This window comes from Macrotis lagotis, chromosome 5 (genome assembly GCF_037893015.1).
Source record: "Macrotis lagotis isolate mMagLag1 chromosome 5, bilby.v1.9.chrom.fasta, whole genome shotgun sequence".
In the NCBI taxonomy this organism is placed as follows: Eukaryota; Metazoa; Chordata; class Mammalia; order Peramelemorphia; family Peramelidae; genus Macrotis; species Macrotis lagotis.
In genome coordinates, this window is record NC_133662.1 from 201018666 (window position 1) to 201039750 (window position 21085).

Here is a 21085-nt window from a genome sequence, read left to right on the forward strand (position 1 = left end):
TCCCCCAATCTGTCCTTTTATTAGCTTCCTCCTTTCTTTTATGCCATTCTCATCTTATTTTCCTAGAGTAAGATATTTTTATATCATATATATATATATATATATATATATATATATATATATATATATATATGTATGTCTGTAGTAAGACAGATTTTGTATCTGGGTATGTATGTTATTCCCTCTTTGAGTCAATTCTTATGAGTGGTTCAAGTGTTTTCCTCCTCACCACATTTCCCATCTTCCCTTTCTCTGTAAAAGTTTTTTCATGCCTCTTTTATGTGAGACAATTACTCCCATTGTATCTCTACCTTCAGCCTTCTCCTAGTACAACATTCCTCTATCACCCCTTAATTTTATTTTTTTAGATTATCATCCTATTCATCTCAAACATATGTTTTATATCTATATATACTCCTTCAAACTGCCCTAATAATGAAGAACTTAGATTTATAAGTATCATCTTTCTATATAGGAATGTAAACAGTTTAATCTTACTGAATCCCTTATGATTTCTTTCCTGTTTATCTTTTACCCTTGAGTTTTGTATTTGAAATCAAATTTTCTATTCAGTTCTGGCCATTTCATCAGGAATGCTTGAAAGTCCTCTATGTCATTACATATTCATTTTTCTCCCTTGATGGATTTTGCTAGGTAATCCTAGTTCCTTTACCCTCCAGAATATCATATTCCAAGCTCTGCATTCTCATCCTTCAATATGGATTCTGCTAACCTTGTATTATCCCAACTGTGATAGCTCCATGATATCTGAATTGTTTCTTTCTGGATGCTTGCAATATTTTTTTTTGACCAGCTATTATATTTCTGAGAGTTTACATCTTGGGATCTCTTTTAGGAGGTGACTGATGTATTCTTTCAATTTTAAAATATCAGGCTAGTTTTCCATGATAATTTCCTGAAAGTTGATGTTTAGGTTTTTGTGATCATGGCTTTCAATAAAGTCCAATAATTCTTAAATTACCTCTCCTCAATCTATTTTCCAGGTCAACTGCTTTCCCAAGAGACATGTCACATTTTCTTTTTATTCTTTTGATTTTATTTATTGTTTCTTGATGTCACATGGAAATCATTAGCTTTTTTGTCCAATTCTAATTTTTTAATACAAAAAAAAATTTAATTGAAATAACCTGTATAAAAAATATGATCTTGGGGTTCGGCCGTGGGCCCGGAGCAGCCCGGGCCTGCATGACAACAGTGGTTCTGTGGGACGACAAGATGGGTCCCGAGCAGATCTTCCCAAACCAAAATGAGGATCTGGGGCAGCATCAGGGGCCCACAGATGGCACGGGTGACGAGCAGTGAAGAACATGAGGAGGAGCCTGAAGACTTGGGGCCGGGCCCGACAGACTATTCGTAGCAGCCTCTGAACCAGGACCCTGAGCAAGAAGAAGTGGAACTGGCACCAGTGGAAGGTACTGAGGATGCTGCCACTGACATTCAGGAATGGATCCAGGCCCTGGGGCTGCACCTGCCTGACGCTCCTGTGGAGAGTGAAGATGAAGAAGAGGAGGGAGCGTCGCACTTAGCAGCAGAAGCTCCATACCCATGGACCCAAAACACATGAAGCTGGTCAAATGGACGATGGCTGGTGTAAGCCTGCCCGCCCCAGGAGTCCCTGCTTGGGCCCAGGAGATTTCAGACGCCCAGTGGGAGGATGTGGTACAGAAGACTCTACAGGCTCGACAGGCAACCTCTACATGGAAGTAACTACCACTGAGAACAGCCTCATTTCTTTTCTTTTTTTTTCCAATTCCTAACCTAGTTCCATCTTGATACACAACTGGATAAATTCCTGATCCACAATTTTTTGTTCCTCTTATTCCCTTCTACATCACAGGCAAAGTCAGACTCCTCTTCAGAGATCCACTTTATTCAATTCTGTACATATGGGGACATCTGCCCAAGCCCAATCCACCTTAGCATGTAACACTTTGCAGAGAATAAAGCACCCTATGTACACAGCCAAAAAAAAAAAAATATGATCTCCATACATTTCACGCTATTCAAGTGAACGAATGAACCCCCGGGTCCAAGTCACACTTGGGGTGACCTGGTCACAAACACAGCGAGTAAAATAAATTAAAGGGTCTGTTGACTGCCACCCTCCCCCCCATGGAGACAGACCCTCCCCACTTAGAAAAGTCACTCTATTCCCCTTAAATTAGACTTTGTACAATAATTCTCCATCTTTCAACAAATACAGGGAGTTGGAAAGAAAACATGCAGTGGACAGGAATGCAAGAATTCGGGGGCAGCTCAAAGCAGAATCAACTCTTAACAATAAATTAAGCCCAATGCCAGGCCGCTGTCCTCAATGGTCATACAATAAATAAAAAACTGTTGCTATCATACAGGAGTGGGGCTCCGAACATAAATACTCAGACAAGGGGGGGCAGGCGGGGCAGGCCTGGCTAGTTGTATTGGTTTGTGCATCCTCTCGAACAGGCCCATCCACTTAAGACTGGAGGGTAGCCAGAAGGGCAGGGATGGTGGAGAAGGCAGGGTGGAGGCAGACCGACAGACAATGGAGGAGGGGGCATCAGGTGGGGGGGGGCATTATGCCCAGAGGTGAGATGATCCGAAGGAGACAGTGGACCTTCCTGGATTTCCAAAATCAAGCGGCTAGCCCAGTCTGGCCTCAGTGCAGACTGCCAGAAAGGTGAGTGAGCAGCAGAGAATCGAGGGAGGGGCTTGTGGTCTCATCCCCTCCCCTCGCCACCTTTCCTGGGGAGTCAGGCCCCGGGAGGTGGGGAGGAGGGCCCTGGGGAGGCTCGGAGAGGGTAGCCCTCAACTGAAGCGACTCTTCTTTGGGTAGACGCACCTCAGCACCCCCTACCCCAACTCCAGGCCAGCCCCCCAACTAAAGTAGATATCAGAAAGGCACTCAGAAGCAAGGGAATCAGTCCCAGCTCTATGAGAGCCAAGAAGTTGAATGCAGGATTCTAGAGATCGCAGGGCCCTGCTCGTTGCTCCCAGAGGAGAGGTGGGGCAATGGGCTCGCTGCCCCCCTCCCCGATCCAAGGCCATCGGTGAGGAGGCTGGGGAAACAGAGCCCCCAGGCCAAGGGCTCTGCTACAGGATAGGAGTATCCTGACCCTGCCTGGGCAGTGCACCCATCTGCTCCCCCACTTCGGGTCAGAGATGGCGTCTGGGGGCTCCGGCGACTCCCGTTCACAGGCTCTTGTTGCTCGAACTCGCCACGTCTTTGTCAATGGCCCGGAGCCGTAAGTCACAGTCCTTTGATTTGCCCACCTCGGAGGGCAGCATCCAGGGGTGGGCGGAGATCTGGTCCAGCGTGGGCCCGTCCGAGGGCCGCAGGGACAGACACCATTTGATGAGCTGCTGGAACTCTGGGGAGATCCTTCTCCTGAAGTAGAGCCGGCCCCGCAGGATCTCCTCATCCTGCTCGAAGAGGATGTCCCCGCAGGCCATGTCGTAGAGGAAGACCCCTAGGGACAACACCGTGGCCGACCTGCCGTGGTAGCGGTGGTAGCGGATCCACTCCGGGGGTCTGTAGACCCGGGTGCCTTCGAAGTCGGTGTAGACTGTGTCCTTGAGCAGCGCGCCGGAGCCGAAGTCGATGAGCTTGAGCTCTCTGGAGCGCAGGTCCTCCAGCAGGTTCTCGTCCTTGATGTCGCGGTGCAGCACCCCGCAGCCGTGGCAGTGGCGCACGGCCTCTAGCACCTGGCCGAAGAAGCCCCGCACCAGGCCCTCGTCCAGCGTGCCCTTCTCTGTGATGAAGTGGAACAGGTCCTTGGCCACCTCGGGCCGCTCCAGCACCAGCAGGAAGCCGTCAGGCCGCTGGAACCAGTCCAAGCAGCTTAATGACACCGTGGAAGCCCGAGCCCACCTTCTTCAGCAGCACCACCTCCAGGGGGACCACGGCGCCGGCAATGGTGCTCCACTCGGTGACTCTTGTTCATCACATGCTTCACAGCCACCGGCAGCCCATCGCCCAGGTGGCTCCCAGCGTAGATGGTGCCAAAGCCCCCGCTGCCCAGCACGGCGCCCACCTGGTAGAGCTTCTCGAAGGGCTCGCGGTCGGCTTTGGTCAGCTGCAGGATCTTCACGGGCAGGTGGTCCACGGTGCCAGGGCCACAGAGGTGCGCCAGGGAGCCGAACTTGGACAGCAGCATCCTGGGGCGGGGGGCGGCCGGGCCGGGGGCTGGGCCGCACAGGCCCGGAGCCAGCTACCCGCGGGCGGCGCCTCCCTGGCCAGAGCGCAGTGGGAGCCGGGGCGGCTGCCCGCGCTGGGCTCCTGGGCTCCCCGGGTTCGGCGGGCTGCTGCTGGGCTCCTCGGCCCGGGCTGGCTGGCTCCGCTCCTCCGAGCCGCATGCTCCGCTCTACAATTCTAATTTTAAGGAATTACTTTCTTAATAAGAAGTTCCATCTGATTAGTTCTAATTTTTAAGGAGTGCTTTTCTTTAGTGGATTTTTTGTGCCTCTTTTACCATTTAACTTACTCTGTTTTTTTAAGGTATTTTCTTCAGTAATTTCTTATGCCTCCTTTACCAAGGTGTCGACTCTTTTTTTCATGATTTTCTTGAAACACCCTTATTTCTTTTCCCAATTTTTCTTCTTCCTCTCTTATCTGATACTTGAAATCCCTTTTGAGCTCTTGCTGGAATTCTTTTTGAACTTTTTTTTAATTTTTCATTGAGGCTTTGAATGTAGCAGCTTTGACTTTGTTGTCTTTTCAGTTTGTGCTTTGATATCTCCCCTATTACCATAATAACTTTATATGGTCTTATTCTTTTTTTTTTATTTGCTCATTTTTCCAACCTATATCTTGACTTTTAACTTTATGTTGAAGTTGGGCTCTGCTCCTAAGATGGAAGGGGACACTGTCCCAAGCTTCAGGTTTTTTGTACAGCTGTTTTTGGAGTTAATTCTAGAATGTCTGGATATTTTCAGTTCTTCCAAGTGGGTATGATCTAAGGAGAGACTTATTTACTACTCTCCTGGCCTGGGCTCTGATATGTGAATGACCACAAGCCCTCTTTTCCACTCTGGAATTGTGACCAAGGTCCTTGCTCCCCTGCAGCTTCAAGTTCTGTTGTAGTATTGCTCCTTCTCACCCAGATCTGCATCTGAGTAATGCAAAAGAATCTGCACCTAGTACCAGCAAAGGCACCCCTGCATTTTCCTTCTGAACTGTTGTCTAATCCCCTTTATCATCTGTAGACTGAAAGTCCCAGAACTCTCTGCAGGCACTGCTCATATAATCACCTCCACATACTACTGCTGGTTTGCTGGGATGTGGTCTGCACTAGACTGTGCTCCCAGTGCACTTTCATCCCAGTGAAATAGACCTTTTCTGCTGACCTAAGTTGTCTTGGGCTGGAAAATCATTTTACTCTGTCCTCTTTACTCTGTTCTCTACTGCTCCAGAGTTTGTTTTGAGGAATTATTTAAGGTTATCTGGAGAAGAATTTGGGAGAACTACATTAGTCCTTGCCTAATTCAGAGGTCATTATCCTCAAAAGATAAAAATTATATTCATCCTCTCACAAACTGGATGAATCTATGATTTCGTTCATGTAGGAACTACCTCCAACAATGTAGATCACAATCACCTTTTCATCCTATGCAGCTTTTGTCTAAGTTCTCCTGTAAATCTTCTACAAATTGTCCATTTAACAAGTTCGGGGCATTCTTTGAAATCTAACACTGCAGAGACAACAAGGAGTATTACACCATTACACCTTCTCATTACATATATATACCTCACTTCTTCTAGCAATATATTTATTTCTTGGCTTCACTGAAGTTCACCCATGGCCACAATAAATACTAATAATGACTGACTTTTACATAGTTTTTTTTTTAAATCTGCAAAGCATTTTTTACATATTAAGGCTTACTACGTTTAAGCCTTTAAGCTATCTGCAACTTTAATTCTTCAGAAACTATGATTATTTAATAACTCATGGGACTACAAAGGACAGTTAGATTTATGTAAATTATTTTCTGATTGTGAACTTAATTTTAAAATTCTTGATTTAGCTTTACTTAAAAAAATCAAATCTCAAGATTTGGAACTATGAGATAACTACTAGATAGATAATTTCTAATCATTTATGATTTTAATAAACAGTGAATTAACTATGGTGCTGTCCTCTACTTATTTGTGGTAAGACAAATTAAGATCAAATTCTACAACCCATTTCTACAGGCAACAATTCCTAAATTTAAGAAACCTACTAACTAAAAAACTATAAATCAAAACTAATGAGACAACTGTAGTTCATTTGAAGTAAAAAATTAATTATCTCCAAAACATAAAGAATTATATTCATTGAATAGTTATCATCCCTCATTTTCCCACTATTCCTCTAGTAATTTTTTCAGGGAAAAAAATTTTATCCTTTTGTTATATCCTTGCCTTCTTTCCACCCATCATTCTATTTTATTGATCTAAAGATCCGAAAAATACTAGTTCAATATAGCTTAAAAGAATATTTTGATACTTCAATAATCAATGATTGATATTTTATTTAAATGATCTTAACTATGTAGGTGCATAAGAGACCACAAGCCATGTGGGCTTTCTTATTTTATACAACTCTTTTTGTACCTGTCCTTCCATAAATTTCCCCAGAGGCAATCCACTCATCATACTCCTGGACTTCCTTCAATATCAATATCAATGGAGCACATAAGTTATCTTACCCTCTCACTACATATATGCCCAGCACATTTTTTGGTCATATAGCTTTTTGATGATATTTTATATGACTTTTAGATTTTTATTCTTCCTAGGCAATATGCTACAACTTAAATATGATTATTATGTGTCCTTCCACTGACTTTTGGATCACTTGAAATTTTATTTCTTTGGAGAAGAGTTAGTATTCCATGATTCTAAGTGTGTAATATGTATATCAATTTAGGGACAGAAGATAAGAAAAGAATATAAATTTCTATTATCAAAAACTGAACACTGAAAAGTACTAAAGGAACTAGTGAAGAATGGGGAAAACCTACTCACATGTAGCAGTGCAAAAAGATAATGAAATAAGAAGAATTCTAATTTTTTGGCGGGGGGGGTGGATTTTTGTAAGGCAATGGGATTAAGTGACTTGCCCAAGGTCCCACAGCTAAATTAAGTATTAAATAAATGAGGCTGGATTTGAAATCAGGTCCTCCTGACTCCAGGGCCAGTGCACTATTCACTGAATCACCTAGCTGCTCCCTCAAGAGGCATTCTTTTGCAACTTCCAATAATTCATAAAAAATGAAAGAGAAATCATTTTGTTCATTGACCCTATCAATAATATCAAGTTAGATATAAAATAGGGAGACTTTTGCTCACTATTATGGAGGATTGTCCAGCAAAATGCTCAAGCACCAAAAGTATTCACAATACCTCATGAAATCCCCTATAGGCTCCTCTTTGCAGATGATATTATGTGGCTTACAAGACCCTAAATATTACACAGTCTCCTAAAAAGGCTCATACACTGGATAACCAATTTGAGATCTAAAAAGATTTTAACAGATCAGCACAGAGGCTGAATTTATTTAAAAAAAATTCAGGGGATGGAGCCAAGATGGCAACAAGAGCAAATCCTATCTTGGGCCCTCTCTCATAAAACATCTAAACTAAGGACTCTAACTAAATTTTCGAGAGACAGAACCCACAGAGGAAACCAGTGAGGCTGTTCTCCTACTCAAGGTAACCTGGAAAAGAGCAGAAAGGCTCTGCTGCCCGGGATTGGAGGGGCAGCCTGCCAGAGGGGTGGCCCGCCAGAGCAAAAGAACTTCGGCCTCCTGGAGGAGCCACAGCTCACACCAGCAGGGCAGCTTCCTGACCTACACCCCAGGGAACACCAAGCACAAATTGGGGAAACAGCAGGGGGACCTCTGCCAGAGGGAGCATGAAGTCCAGCCCTCAGGGCACACAGAGAACAGGGAGCAGCAGAGTGGCCAAGGTAGTCTGGATCCAGGAAAAAGAAGCAGGTGGAGCTGGTAAGCAGAAGCCCCCAGGGCACGAGCCCATTGAACCTAGGGAGGGGAGTGGAGAGAGACTGCTGAGCCCTGCCCCTGGAACAGGAATCTGGGGTTCTGACCACATTCAGATCCTGATCACAGTCTAGGCCCCCCAATAGAACAGCAGGGGCCCCTTCCACCTCAGCCCCGTGGCAGAGGGGGGCGCATATGGTCATTCATAGACTAAGAGGGAGGACAGAGCCTCTCACACTGAGACCCTTGTGGGAATGTCCCAAAAGCTCAGGAAGCACTCCAAAAACAGGCTTAGGCTGGGAAAATGAGCAAGCAGAGAAAAAAGAAGAACACCATTGAGAAATATGTTGCATATGAGCCCAAGAAGGATCAAAATACTCAGTCTGAAGATGAGGAAGCACAAGCTCCTGCATCTAAAGACTCCAAGAAAAACAGAAATTGGGCTCAGGCTATGACAGAGCTCAAAAAAGACTTTGAAAATCACATGAGGGAGTTAGAAGAAAAACTGGGAAAAGAAATGAGAGAGATGCAGGAAAAACATGAAAATGAAGTCAGCAGCTTAGTCAAGGAAATCCAAAAAAAAATGCTGAAGAAAATAGCATGCTAAAAACAAACTTAGGTCAAATAGATAAAACAGTTCAAAAAGTTATTGAGGAGAAGAATGTTTTAAAAAGCAAAATTGGCCAGATAGAAAAAGAGATAAGAAAGCTCTCCGAGGAAAACAAATCCTTCAGACAAAGAATAGAACTCAGGGAGTTCCAGAAATCAGGAATCAATACTTCAAAACCAAAAGAATGAAAAATTAGAAGAAAATGTGAAATATCTCATTGAAAAAAACAACTGATATGGAAAACAGATTTAGGAAAGATAATTTAAAAATTATTGGAATACCTGAAAATCATGATCAGGAAAAGAGCCTTGACATCATTTTCAAAGAATTACTACAGGAAAATTGCCCTGATATCCTAGAAACAGAGGGGGAAAAATAGAACTGGAGATAATCCACAGATCCTCCCGAGAAAGAGATCCCAAAAAACCAACCCCCAGGAACATTATAGCCAAGTTCCAGAACTCCCAAGTCAAAGAGAAAATATTACAAGCAGCCAGAAGGACACAATTCAAATATCATGGAGTCGCAATCAGGATCTCCTAGGACTTAGCAGCAACTACATTAAAAACTCGTAGGGCTTGGAATATAATATACCAGAAGGCAAAAGAGCTCAGAATGCAACCGAGAATCAACTACCCAGCAAAACTGAATGTCCTCTTCCAGGGAAAAAGATGGACTTTCAATAAACCAGGGGAATTTCAAATGTTCCTGTTGGAATGGCCAGAGCTGACCAGAAGGTTTGATCTTCAAATACAGGACCTTAGGTGAAGCATAGAGATTGGAGGAGAAGGGGAAAATATGAGGGACTTAATGATGATGAACTGCATGTATTCCTGTATAGAAAAATGACACTGATAATACTCATATGAACCTTCTCAATTATCAGAGCAGGTAGAAGGACCTTTTATAGATGAAGCACAGGAGAAAGCTGAATTTGAAGAGAAAATATGATGTAAAAATGGAGTCAATAGAAAAAAAAAGGAAATGTAATGGGAGAAAGAAAAAGGATAGGGGGAATAGGCCAAGATAGTTCATATAATAAATTTTTTTTTTTTAGATTTTGCAAGGCAATGGGGTTAAGTGGCTTGCCCAAGGCCACACAGCTAGGTAATTACTGAGTGTCTGAGGTCGGATTTGAACCCAAGTACTCCTGACTCCAAGGCTGGTGCTCTATCCACTGCACCACCTAGCTGCCCCTGTACCACCGAGCCACCCCAAGATTTTTCTTTATTAACAATGAGCTGTTGCAATGATATGGAAGGGGGAAAGGCAAGGGGGAATAAGGGAATCTTCACTCTCATCAGAGGTGGCTAGGAGAGGAAACAGCATATATATTCAATGAGGTATAGGCATCTAGAGTAAGAAGGAGAGAGGGCAGGGGACAGGGGGAAGGGGGGGGATGTGAGTGATGGAAGAGAGGATGGACTATGGGGGGAGAGTGGTCAGATATAACATATTTTCTTTTCTACTTCTTGCAAGGGGCTGGGATTGGATGGCCTATCCTGGACCATAGGGCCAGGTGGAAGCTGGACCTAAGGGGTGGTATGGGGGCTCAGGGCTTCTTGGCCCCAGGACCAGGGATCTGTCTGCTGGGCCACTTAGCTACCCTACATCAGAGTCAGAGTGAAAGGAGAGAGAAAATATAGTACAGGAAAGTGGAGAAATACAAAAGGAGGGAGTTGTGATCAGCAATGGCAACGGTGGAAAAATATGGAAGTAACTTTTGTGATGGACTTATAAAGAATGTGATCCACCTGTGACAGAGTTGGTGATGCTGGAACACAGACTGAAGCACATTTTTTTATAATTATTATTTTGGGGGGGTGCAGGCAAATGTGGCTGGGTGGTCTGCCTGGGACTGCATAGTAGGGTGATCATTGGGTGTCTGAGGCTGGATTTGGACCCAGGTGCTCCTGGTTCAAGGGCCAGTGCTCTGTCTGCCACCCAGCCGCCCCTACTATTATTACTATTTTATTTTAGGTTTTTTTTTCCTTTTTTTGGTTTATGCAGGGCAGTGGGGTTGGGGGGGCTTGCATGTCACACAGCTGGGTGATTGTTGGGTGTACGGGGCTGGATATGGGCTTGGGTGCTCCTGGCTCCAGGACTGGTGCTCCGTCCACTGTGCCACCTAGCCATACCCACAATTATTACTATTTTTTTTATTTTTATTTTTTCTCTCCCCTTTATTGCTCAAGTAAGTCTATATTTTTGGGGGGGAGTGGGTACTTTGTTTACTCTTAAACAAGAATATTTTATTAATGTATAAAAAATTGTACAAAATGAGAATAAATATTAAATTACAAAAAAAATTCAGTTTCACAAGTACAAGATGACAGACATATAGTTTGATAACGGTTTATCTGAAAAAAAAGATGAAAAGAGGTTTTTAATGGGCTATAAACCCCATTTGAGTCAACAGTATATAACAACCAAAAAGTTATTATTGAGATTATATAATAAAATATTATTATTATTATTATTATTATTGTTGTTATTAAAGGCTGCTTAAAGAGGTATAATGGGCTTTGTCTAAAAAAAGTGAATGGTTTATATCTTGCTGTAGTCAGACCATATCTAAAGTATTATGTTCCACTTCAAAGCACCATATTTTAGTAAGGGAATTAATAAGCTTGGAGGGTCTATGAAAATAGTATTCAAATAGTTGAAGAACTGTTATATGGAAAAGAGAATAGAAATGTTCTGTCTGATCCAGAGGGCAGTAATGAGTAGAAGTTAATTCAGGGTGGATTGAACTATTTGAGAAAATAAGGGGCAAGACCTTCATCAAGAGATCTTCAGACAAAAGCTGATGGTCAGCCAGTTAAGAAGCATAGTTAAATCAAGCTCTTACTATGTGCCCTCAAGGAATTCACATTCTAAGGGTAGTAACAACATGCAAACAAGTGTAGCTAACTGTTACACTATAAAGAGGATTATTTTTCAGTTATAGGTTAGATATTAAATGGAATATCTAAGGTTCCATTCAACTGTGAAGAGAATTTGACCCAAGTATTCACATAAGAAGACCCAAGCGGATGAAGAATTCCTATTATCTAAACTATCATATTCAGTTGGATCAAAAACCCAAAGACACATTGACAAATCAATCCATCAATTCAATAGGCCCCAAACTGAGAAGCAGTAAAAGTGGTCTGGACTATTCTTGACAAATTGTTAAGGGTTTTGTAGGACCTCAAACTTCTTCCTGAAATAAGCAATATAAATACATCATATTTTTTTTTCTTAAAGTGGGAATACAGAGAGAAAAATTAATAGGAGAACTTACATTGTTTTCCATGGCAAGGCGACGAACTGCAGGAGTTGCTAGTGTTTTGTGGCCCTTTATCTCTTGGTGGGTATGTTCATCATGAAACACTGCAGGTGTTTCAACAACATCTTCTTCTGAATCTAGAAATAAGGCATAAGACTGCACCCGTTAAAAATATTAAAGGTAAACCGATTTTAGTTTTCTTAAGATCTTAAATACAAATTCATACTTTTCTGAAAAAATAAAAATACATGGATATAAAATTGAATAAAAATACATCAACATGATTGAGTATTTGATAATAAAAAAGCATAATACTACCTATCAAAAATTAAGCACTGTACTAACAAAACTCCAAAACATTTGAGTCTAACTTGCAGCCTGCTGGCCCAATCACCTTCAAAACCCATTCAAGTGGGCCAGAGTCACATTAATTTTTGTGCTCATTTGTTGTGTTCATCACATTTGTTGTGCTCCTGGGTGGTGAGGGTTGAATTGTATTCATTAAAGGGTACTGAATTTTTTCGTGGCCTTTGAGGACACCCCTGCTGTAAAAGAAACAACTTATTACTGGTAGGTGAATCTGATGGTGCCTATTACCATAGAAAGGAAACTTATGTATCTATTTGTGTAAAATTAAAGTAGCAATTACAAGTCAAGAAAGAAAAATAATTTACTTCCTATAAACTAATAATGCACATCACATATAAAGCATTTTCCAATATATTTTTCTAATTTTAAAATGGAACATAACATGAAATAAGGACTATGAATGATATAGCTAAATATATAGAAAGATAACTCTGCAAATATTCTCTACAGCATATCCAACCAGTGGTCACTCAGACATTTTTTGAAGGCCTCTAGTGAAGAACCTCTGATCTTCTGAGTCACCCCATTCCATTTGTGGTTATTTTTAATGATTAGGAAGTTTTTCCTTACCTCAAATCTAAATTTATTTCTATGTAAACTTCAACCTTATGTTCCTAGTTGTGTTTTCTAAAGACAAGCAGAAAAGGTCTGTTATTTCTTTCATATGATAGCCCTTTAAATACCTGAGGTCATGTCACCTTGAGAATTCTCTCCTTTAAGCTTAATATCCCCAGCAATTCCAACTAATTTTCATGCTGCACGAACTCAGATTGCTCAGGTTACCCTCAACTAAATACATTTCAGCTTTTCAATATCCTTCCTAAAATGTGATGAATATTCTAGATATGGTCTTACCAATGCAAAATACAGCAAGATTATTACCTCAATAGTTTCATGACTTTCTTTACTGTAACCAGAGGCTGAATTAGTTTTTGGGGTTGCAATAATGAATAGCACATTGATGATTCTTATTCAGCTTGCAGTCCATTAAATGCCCTTAGATCTTCAAATGTCTTGAACTGATTAAGGGCAGTTGGGTGCTAACTAATTATCTACTTACTGACCTAAGTACTAACCTTTATTAACCAGTTTTGTTCTGTCTCTTGTTCTGTCTACTTCTGAGCAGGAAAAAAAAGGAAAATGAGAGTTGAGAAGCTGTCTCCTCTGCTATCTATTTTGTTTTATTTTGTACCCAATTTGAGCAGTGGCACAATCCTTTCTTTTTTTCTCAACATAACTTAAAATTTTCTTTTCGTCATACTCAGCTTTTATTTGTTTTTTTGCTAACCATCTAGCAAAAAAACACAAACAAATATTTTTTTTTGCTAACCTTAGTAATTCTAAATTTTCAATGATACCACAAAATGAGTTGTAAATATTTAAAATGGGATTATTTTTCTGGATACAACTGCGTGTGTGTGTGTGTGTGTGTGTGTGTGTGTGTGTGTGTGTGTGTATTCTTTCTTCTTTTGATCAGTTCAGATGAGGTTGAGGTTCAAATGTCAGCTATTCACCCATTCATTTCTCACTTGTATAGATTTATTCTTGTGTACCCTAATTACATGAGATAATTTTGCCTACCTTCCTTTTCTTTCCTCCTCAGTTTTTCTTCTCCCCTACTTTTCCATTCCTTTCTTACAGTCCTTAAAAATATGATAATCACTGCTAGGACTTGTCTAATTGGACTCCCTCTATAAACTCTAATAATGATAGGGTTCAGAGGAAAAACATGTCAAGCCCACATATTTGAATGTTTTTCATCACATTTTAGAAAGGATATTGAAAAACTGAAACGTCATCATAATAAATCATTATGGAAGGTTTCTTTTTTTTTTTTGGTTGTTTATCCAGCCTTTCAAGCCTACTTCTTGACTTCAAAGTTGGTGTTGGGCTCAGAAAAAAATGGATCTTTTTGTTTCCTTCTTGGGTTACTGAGTGCTGTTTTAATCTAGGATCTCAAGGGCAGGTTGGGGATCTGAAAATTTTCACAAAAGTGATTCCAAAGTGGTAGGATCCAAAGAGGTCTAATCCAAGACAAAGTCTGATTGCTGCTGCCCCAGTGTGAACTCTGCAAGTTTTTGACTATGAAAGAATAGACTGCTGCTGGACTCTGTATCTATTAGTCATCTAGAAAGCTCTTGATTGGTTCATAGGAAGATCTGTAGGTTCTCTTTTGGTCTAGAAGTCTAGAATTATGCTGATTTCATTGTTAGATGCCTGTGAGACCTGGACTGTACACCGGCACCCTTCCAGGAAACCAATCACTTCCATTTGAACTAAGGAAAGTTCTGAAGATCAGCTAGCAGCATAAGGTACCAGACACTGACAATTTTCAAATTAAATGAATGCCAAGCATTCAAACTCTACTGCAGAGGAAACAATTCTGATGGGCTGGCTTCATTGCTTAAATGCCAAATGCAGACTTAGCTAAAGGACTATTTTATGGAGAATTCACACAAGGCAAGCACTCCCATGGTGGTCAAAAGGAGCAAAACAAAGGACACTTTCAAGGTCTCTCTGTAGAACTCTGGAATTGATTATGTGAAATGAGAGAAGCAGGCAAAGGACCGCCTAGCCTGGTATACCCATATTAAAGAAGGGGTAGAACAGAAGTAGTTCAAAAGAAACATGAGATACACAAATTTAAGGAATCCACCCCTAATGTTCACATAGAGTATTTGTGCCTGACCTATGAAAACATTCAGAGTTCATATTGGTCTGCTCAATCATAGTTAGACACTGTAATTCAACTCTAACAGAGTTCTTCAAGAATGAAGAACACCAATCAGAATTCCTGCCTTGGTTATTCCTCTACAGGCTGAATCAGAAACCCTGAAGGTCTTCCCCTTCCAGATTGATTTTTTTTTTTGAGGAGATAAAATCTTTTGTCTTATTTCTTATCTATCCTTAATCACTGACTTTTTTGTATTGCCTCAGACAAACTGAGACCAAGGAAAGACCTTAGCTTAATAAGACCAAGGTCTCCCACTGCATTCAGGGGCCATCTCCAGTCATCCTGATGTCTATCTTGCTACTGGATCCAGATGGCTCTGGAGGAGTGAGGTTGGTAATTGTATACAGTCCTGTCTCACTTCAATCCAATTCACTAGCAAGTCATGACATCACCTTCCAGATATCATAGTCCTCTTTGAGAATGAAGGACAAAAAACAAAAACAAAGTAAGTTAGATTCTGGAAATGAGATCCTGCTCTGAGTCTGGGATTCTTAATTGGCTTCTTAACTTCTTCCTTTATACTGTCCAGGGCATCCCTATTCAGAAACACCACCCCTGTACTCAAGTTCCCATATCACTGCCCTGGATCTAAAAATTGGAATGTGAGCAATCTCCCAGTTGGCATCTGTCCCATTGTAATGCCCAAGAAATAGTCTGGAACCTCCTTTTGAATTGGTGTACAGTCTCTTCCCAGAACTGCACTGCATAGCATGCTCCCACGCTGACCCTGTCCCTCGTGTCTTTAGATCTGCCCCCACCATCTGTCTCCCTATGTAGAGATGGGCTGAACAATGACTCACTGTGACACCTTCTGGATTTCCCCATTAAGATTCAGTTTGATGCATTTTCTAGTCCTTGTTGGAAGAGTTTGAGGAAGATAATCCATCTCAGTTCTTCCTAATGCTCTGCCCCCTCACCAGAAGTAAATGTACAGTATAATCTGATAGACATGGTCCCAAAGGGAGAGAGGTGAAATCTAACAAATTTGTAAAAATCCAAATTACAGTGTGACCTGAATAAAAAAGGCTACATCATAACTTTTTTCTTATCATTTTATCAAACTGTTGTCTTATGCATATTGTAATTGCTCCAATACTTCTCTTCTAATTTGTAGCTTTTAATTTTAACAGACAAATAAATATGACAAAATTTTAAGTTTTTAAATGAGAGACAAGATAAAAAATATTTGAAAGAAGAGTAAATTTTTAATATATGTTTCAGAATAAATGCCCACAAGAGGAAAGAGCCTTTAATTTTAGGGTCATAGCTGTGTTCTAGATGTCAGTTAACTAATCGCATTCCAGAGGTACTGTTGCTGAACTTTTAAAAATGTGATTCCATTTTGAAATTCTAGTGCTAAATTCTAACATAAAAATGAGCTATTTTAATGAGCAATGATAATATCTCTGGAAACTAAAAGTAAGACTATATAATTGACTGAGACCCATAAGCCTGACCATAACACCTCCCCTACTCATGAATTTACAGTGGCTCTCTCTTGCCTCTGGCACAAAACAAGGGATAGAGACCTAACACAAAAGTTAAAACAATTTTGGTTACATCAAATTGAGAAATTATTTCATTAAAAAATCAATAAAACCAAGATAATACAGCAAAACACTAATGGGGAAAGATCTTTGCATTAAATAGCCCAAAGTACTAATATTCAAGCAAGAATTTCAAAATGGAATCACATTTTTAAAAGTTCAGCAAGAGTTAACTCCTTAGCCTCCAGAATGTAATTAACTGATTAACAACATCAACCTTCTCCTTCCTCACCCCTTCCCCAAGGGCATTTAATCTGAAACATCTGTAAAAATATTTACTTCTTTCAAATTCTTCTTATCAAACTTAATTGTCTCATCCACATTAAAAGCAACAAATTAGAAGGGAAGTAATGGAGCAACTACAGTTGTGCATAAGACAACACATTAATAAAACAGCAGAAAAGAAAGAAAAACTCACTAAGTTAAATAGAACAACACTATATAAACAATACAATAATTAATATCAAAAATATTTAACATCAGGAAGTTAAATTATGTTCCATACCATGTGTTAGCAAGTTAAAAAAGTTTTAAGATGTAAATCCAATAAAATTAAAATAAATAAGGATTTGGCAATAAAAAGAGAATATACTTCAATTATATATATACTTTTATGTGGAACACTTCATTCCCCATCCATGCCAGATAAATGATGTGACACAGAGTTTTACAAATCCTACAAAAGAAGCTAGAAAAAAATATGAATTTTACACTATCATTACGATGGGAAATTAAATAATTTAACAAAATTTCCTATGGGTCACATCTGGAACTTAACACCACCATCATAACTCAATTAAAAAGCACTATTAAGATTTACAAAATTTTTTCTTTACAACCTTATGATGTGTCAATTTGCAAATGAGAAAACTGCAGCTCAAAGAAGTTAAAGAGTACCTAGAGATCTGATTCAAAACTAACACTGGGTCAGAATTTGAACTCAAGTCTGTTGTCTCCAGATCAGCACTATACTATGTTGAAAGAGTTTTTATGCTATCTTCCTTAAAGTTAATATGTTATAATAGTATAAATGAGACTTCAACTTCTGAAGCGTTCTTTAAGACTTGCAGCTTATAAGTAACTGAATACTTTTAAGTCAAATGGTAGGAATCTCCCTCAAATGGTTCAGCTTGACTGGATGTAAGGCTGGATATACAATCCTTATTCGGGCATGGAAGCTGTTACTGTCACATAAGTTATTTATACTTGATGATACTTTATGTAAGTCTTAGATTTGGCATGATGTCAGCTCTGTTCTATGCCACTTTAACTGCACAGGCTAGGGTGCAAACCTAGGAGACAGGAGTGTGTGGTTAGAGCTTTCTTGCATATTTGAGGAAAGGAGACAGAACAGAAAGGAGCTAGCTTGTGGTATGGAGTGGGCAATGGTGGTTCAGAGGATAGGCAGAGATGGAACATACCAGATAAGGGGGAGAAGTGGACTAGAAATTTGGGAAATTAATAAGCAACCTTGGACTTTGCAGATAGGTTTACATGTGGACTTGACTGCAACATTCTGCCACCAAGGCAGTACAATAAAAAAGATATTTACTATATATATATATATATATATATATATATATATATATATATATATATATATATCTCAAAGACTCTTCAGCATTCCTTTGGTCTTTCTGAATAAAGGACCTCAGGAGAAGAGGAGGGAAACCATTAGAGCTCCTGCCTAACATCTGAAGTTACCTGGCAGAATTTGTCTGAGGCTAAAACCTTGTGGACTTGTAGTCAGCATCATTGATTTGATTTCACATACAATTGGCATAACAAACAGGATTGGTATTTGATTTATACAAATAATAATGGGTCTTTCCACAGCCAGAAGACTTCAGACAAGAGGTTTGAGAAATTTTTAATAAAATTTACATCGGGGGCAGCTAGGTGGCGCAGTAGATAGAGCACTGGCCCTGGAGTCAGGAGTCCCTGAGTTCAAATCCGGCCTCAGACACTTAATAATTACCTAGCCATGTGGCCTTGGGCAAGCCACTTAACCCCATTTGCCTTACAAAAACCTAAAAAATAAAATAAAAATAAAATTTACATCAACTTTCTAGACTACTTAAAAACAAGACAGAAATGCAATACACAATGTGGCAAAAAAGCCAAGTCTTCATTACAAAGGAGAAAACATGCCAATTGTTTAAATCAATGTACTGGGAATTAAGATTCTATTTTATTTTTATATGACAGACATAATATAAATTTAGATTTTATACCTTAAATGATTCTTTGCCTCAGTGTTTTCCCATCTGTAAAATGAGAATAATATTCTATCAATAAATTATGTACCACAAAGGGGGAAAAAAAGACTGTCATTATATTCAAAAAATCATAGAATTTTAGAGCTCATATGTACAACTTCCTTATCTTATAAAGAAAATTTTAAATTACAATCTTAGTAGAATAGATTTTTTTAAAAAATCAAACATTATAAAGCTCCTAATATGCAGCAAGCACTATGCTAAATGCTGTGGACAGGAAAAGGGGTGAAACAGAGGCCCTGCCCTTAAGGAGCTATTTTAATGTGTAATGGTAATATCTCTGAGAACTAAAAGTAAAAGCATAGAATTGACTGAATGAGACCCATAAGCCTGACCATGTTTGACCATATCCTCCCCTACTTGAGAAGTTACAGTGGCCCTCTTACCTCTGAGACAAATTACAAAACTCTTCTATTTCACTTTCTATGTGAAGCTCTTCACAATCTTCAGTTTACCTTTCTACACTTATCCCATATTACTTTTCTTAACACATTCTGTGGTCCATCTAAATGTCCTATTGATGCTCCCCATTCAAGACAGTGCATTTCCATCTCTGTGTCTTTCCACAGGCTGCCCAAATATCAAGTATGAATTCCCTTTTCACATTCCCCTAGTAGAAATCCTTCACTTTCTTTAAAGTTTAACTCAAAATTACCTTCTGTATTATCAGGAACTTTTTTTTTAGGTTTTGTTGGGGTTTTTTTGCAAGGCAAATGGGGTTAAGTGGCTTGCCCAAGGCCATACGGCTAGGTAATTATTAAGTGTCTGAGGCCAGATTTGAACCCAGGTACTCCTGACTCCAGGACCAGTGCTCTATCCACTGTGCCACCTAACCACCGCAATCAGGAACTGGAATTTCCAATCAGGAACCTGAGAACTGTGAATTTTAAAAATATTTTTATAATCAATATATCTTATTCCTTTTATACACTTAAAATATTCTGAGGGCATCATTACCAGATCGCCAATGTCACAAAAAAGATTAATAACATGAAGTCTATCCCGATCCCTACAGTTGATAGGGGCCTCCCCCTAGGAAATTGTTTTACATATTTTTTTTTGTTTTTTTGCTAGGCAATGGGGTTAAGTGACTTGCCCAAGATCACACCACTAGGTAATTAAGTGTCTGAGGCCACATTTGAACTCAGGTCTCCTGATTCCAGGGCTGATACTCTATCCACTGCACCACCGAGCTGCCCCTGTGTATATATATATATATATATATATATATATATATATATAAATATATATATATGTGCTTTTGTACTTAATTTTTGTCCCAGTTCCCACCCTAATCCAACAAAATACTCACTTTAAGGTCAGGGAAAATATACTAAGTATTTTACAGTTTACTTAGATTATGCTGTTTAAAGCCTCTGAAGCAGTAAGGTGCATATTACAATTCATTAGCCAAAAGTAAGAGCTGTAGATCTGTCAATCTGTGGTGAAAATGGAAAAAAAAGTATACAAAAAAATGGACTGCCATCTTCAAATCAAGTAAAATAAAGTACATGAATGATATATGATACAATGAAGACATGAATAAAATTACAATCTAGACTACGTGAAATCAAGAATTCTCTCCATAAATCCATTACATAAATGGATATAATTTTACATAAGCATTTAAGCATTAATTTGTTCAAACCTTATATTGAAATTTATCTTCTTTTCCTAAAATTTATCTTCTTTCTAATAATAGTTATATTCTGAATGCCAGAAAGCAAGAATTTTTAATTTATTTTGTGTTGTGATCCCTTGGTAGTCTGGTAAAGGCTATAAAACCCTTCTTAGAATGTTGTTTTGTTTTTTAAGTACATAATTGAAAGAAATACTAAATTTCAGTGAGAAATTGATGAAAATAGAGATATAATTGCTTTCCCTTTCAAGTTCATAGACGTCCTGAAGTCTACTCACAGACCCCTTTGGGGCTGGGAACCCTAGGTTAAGAATGCTTGCTCTAAAGCTTTCAAAATACTTTCTGTATGATAGCTCTTATCAGTCTCACAAAAGTTTTATGAAGCAGAAACTACAAATATTATAACTAACATTTTACAGATGGAGAAACTATAGACTGTAGACTCAGAAACATTAGATGATTTGCCTCTGATGGCACAGCTACATGGATTTGAACTCAAGTTTCTCCTTTTTATACTTTTTCTATTCTGTTCCCACCTATCCCCTTTTAATTTCTTTTAAAAATTTAAGTATTGGGGTGGTTAGGTAGCACAGTGGATAGAGCACTGGCCCTGGAGTCAGGAGTACCTGAGTTCAAATCTGGCCTCAGAC

General features: G+C 39.6%; 1 protein-coding gene and 3 pseudogenes across 1 annotated transcript in view; 2 read left to right on the forward strand and 2 right to left on the reverse strand.

The window, feature by feature from the left end:
• Nucleotides 1-21085, forward strand: part of LOC141488297 (enhancer of rudimentary homolog pseudogene) — a 74376-nt pseudogene that overhangs the window by 29484 nt on the left and 23807 nt on the right.
• DBT (dihydrolipoamide branched chain transacylase E2) overlaps nt 1-21085 on the reverse strand; it is a 76645-nt gene that overhangs the window by 21316 nt on the left and 34244 nt on the right. Inside the window, exon 5 of the mRNA XM_074188264.1 lies at nt 11883-12004. Within this exon, the coding sequence (XP_074044365.1) occupies nt 11883-12004 (122 nt within the window). The remainder of the gene's footprint in view (nt 1-11882; nt 12005-21085) is intronic.
• On the reverse strand, nt 171-4157 carry LOC141488295 (serine/threonine-protein kinase pim-3-like; annotated as a pseudogene).
• Nucleotides 1121-1746, forward strand: LOC141488296 (male-enhanced antigen 1 pseudogene; annotated as a pseudogene).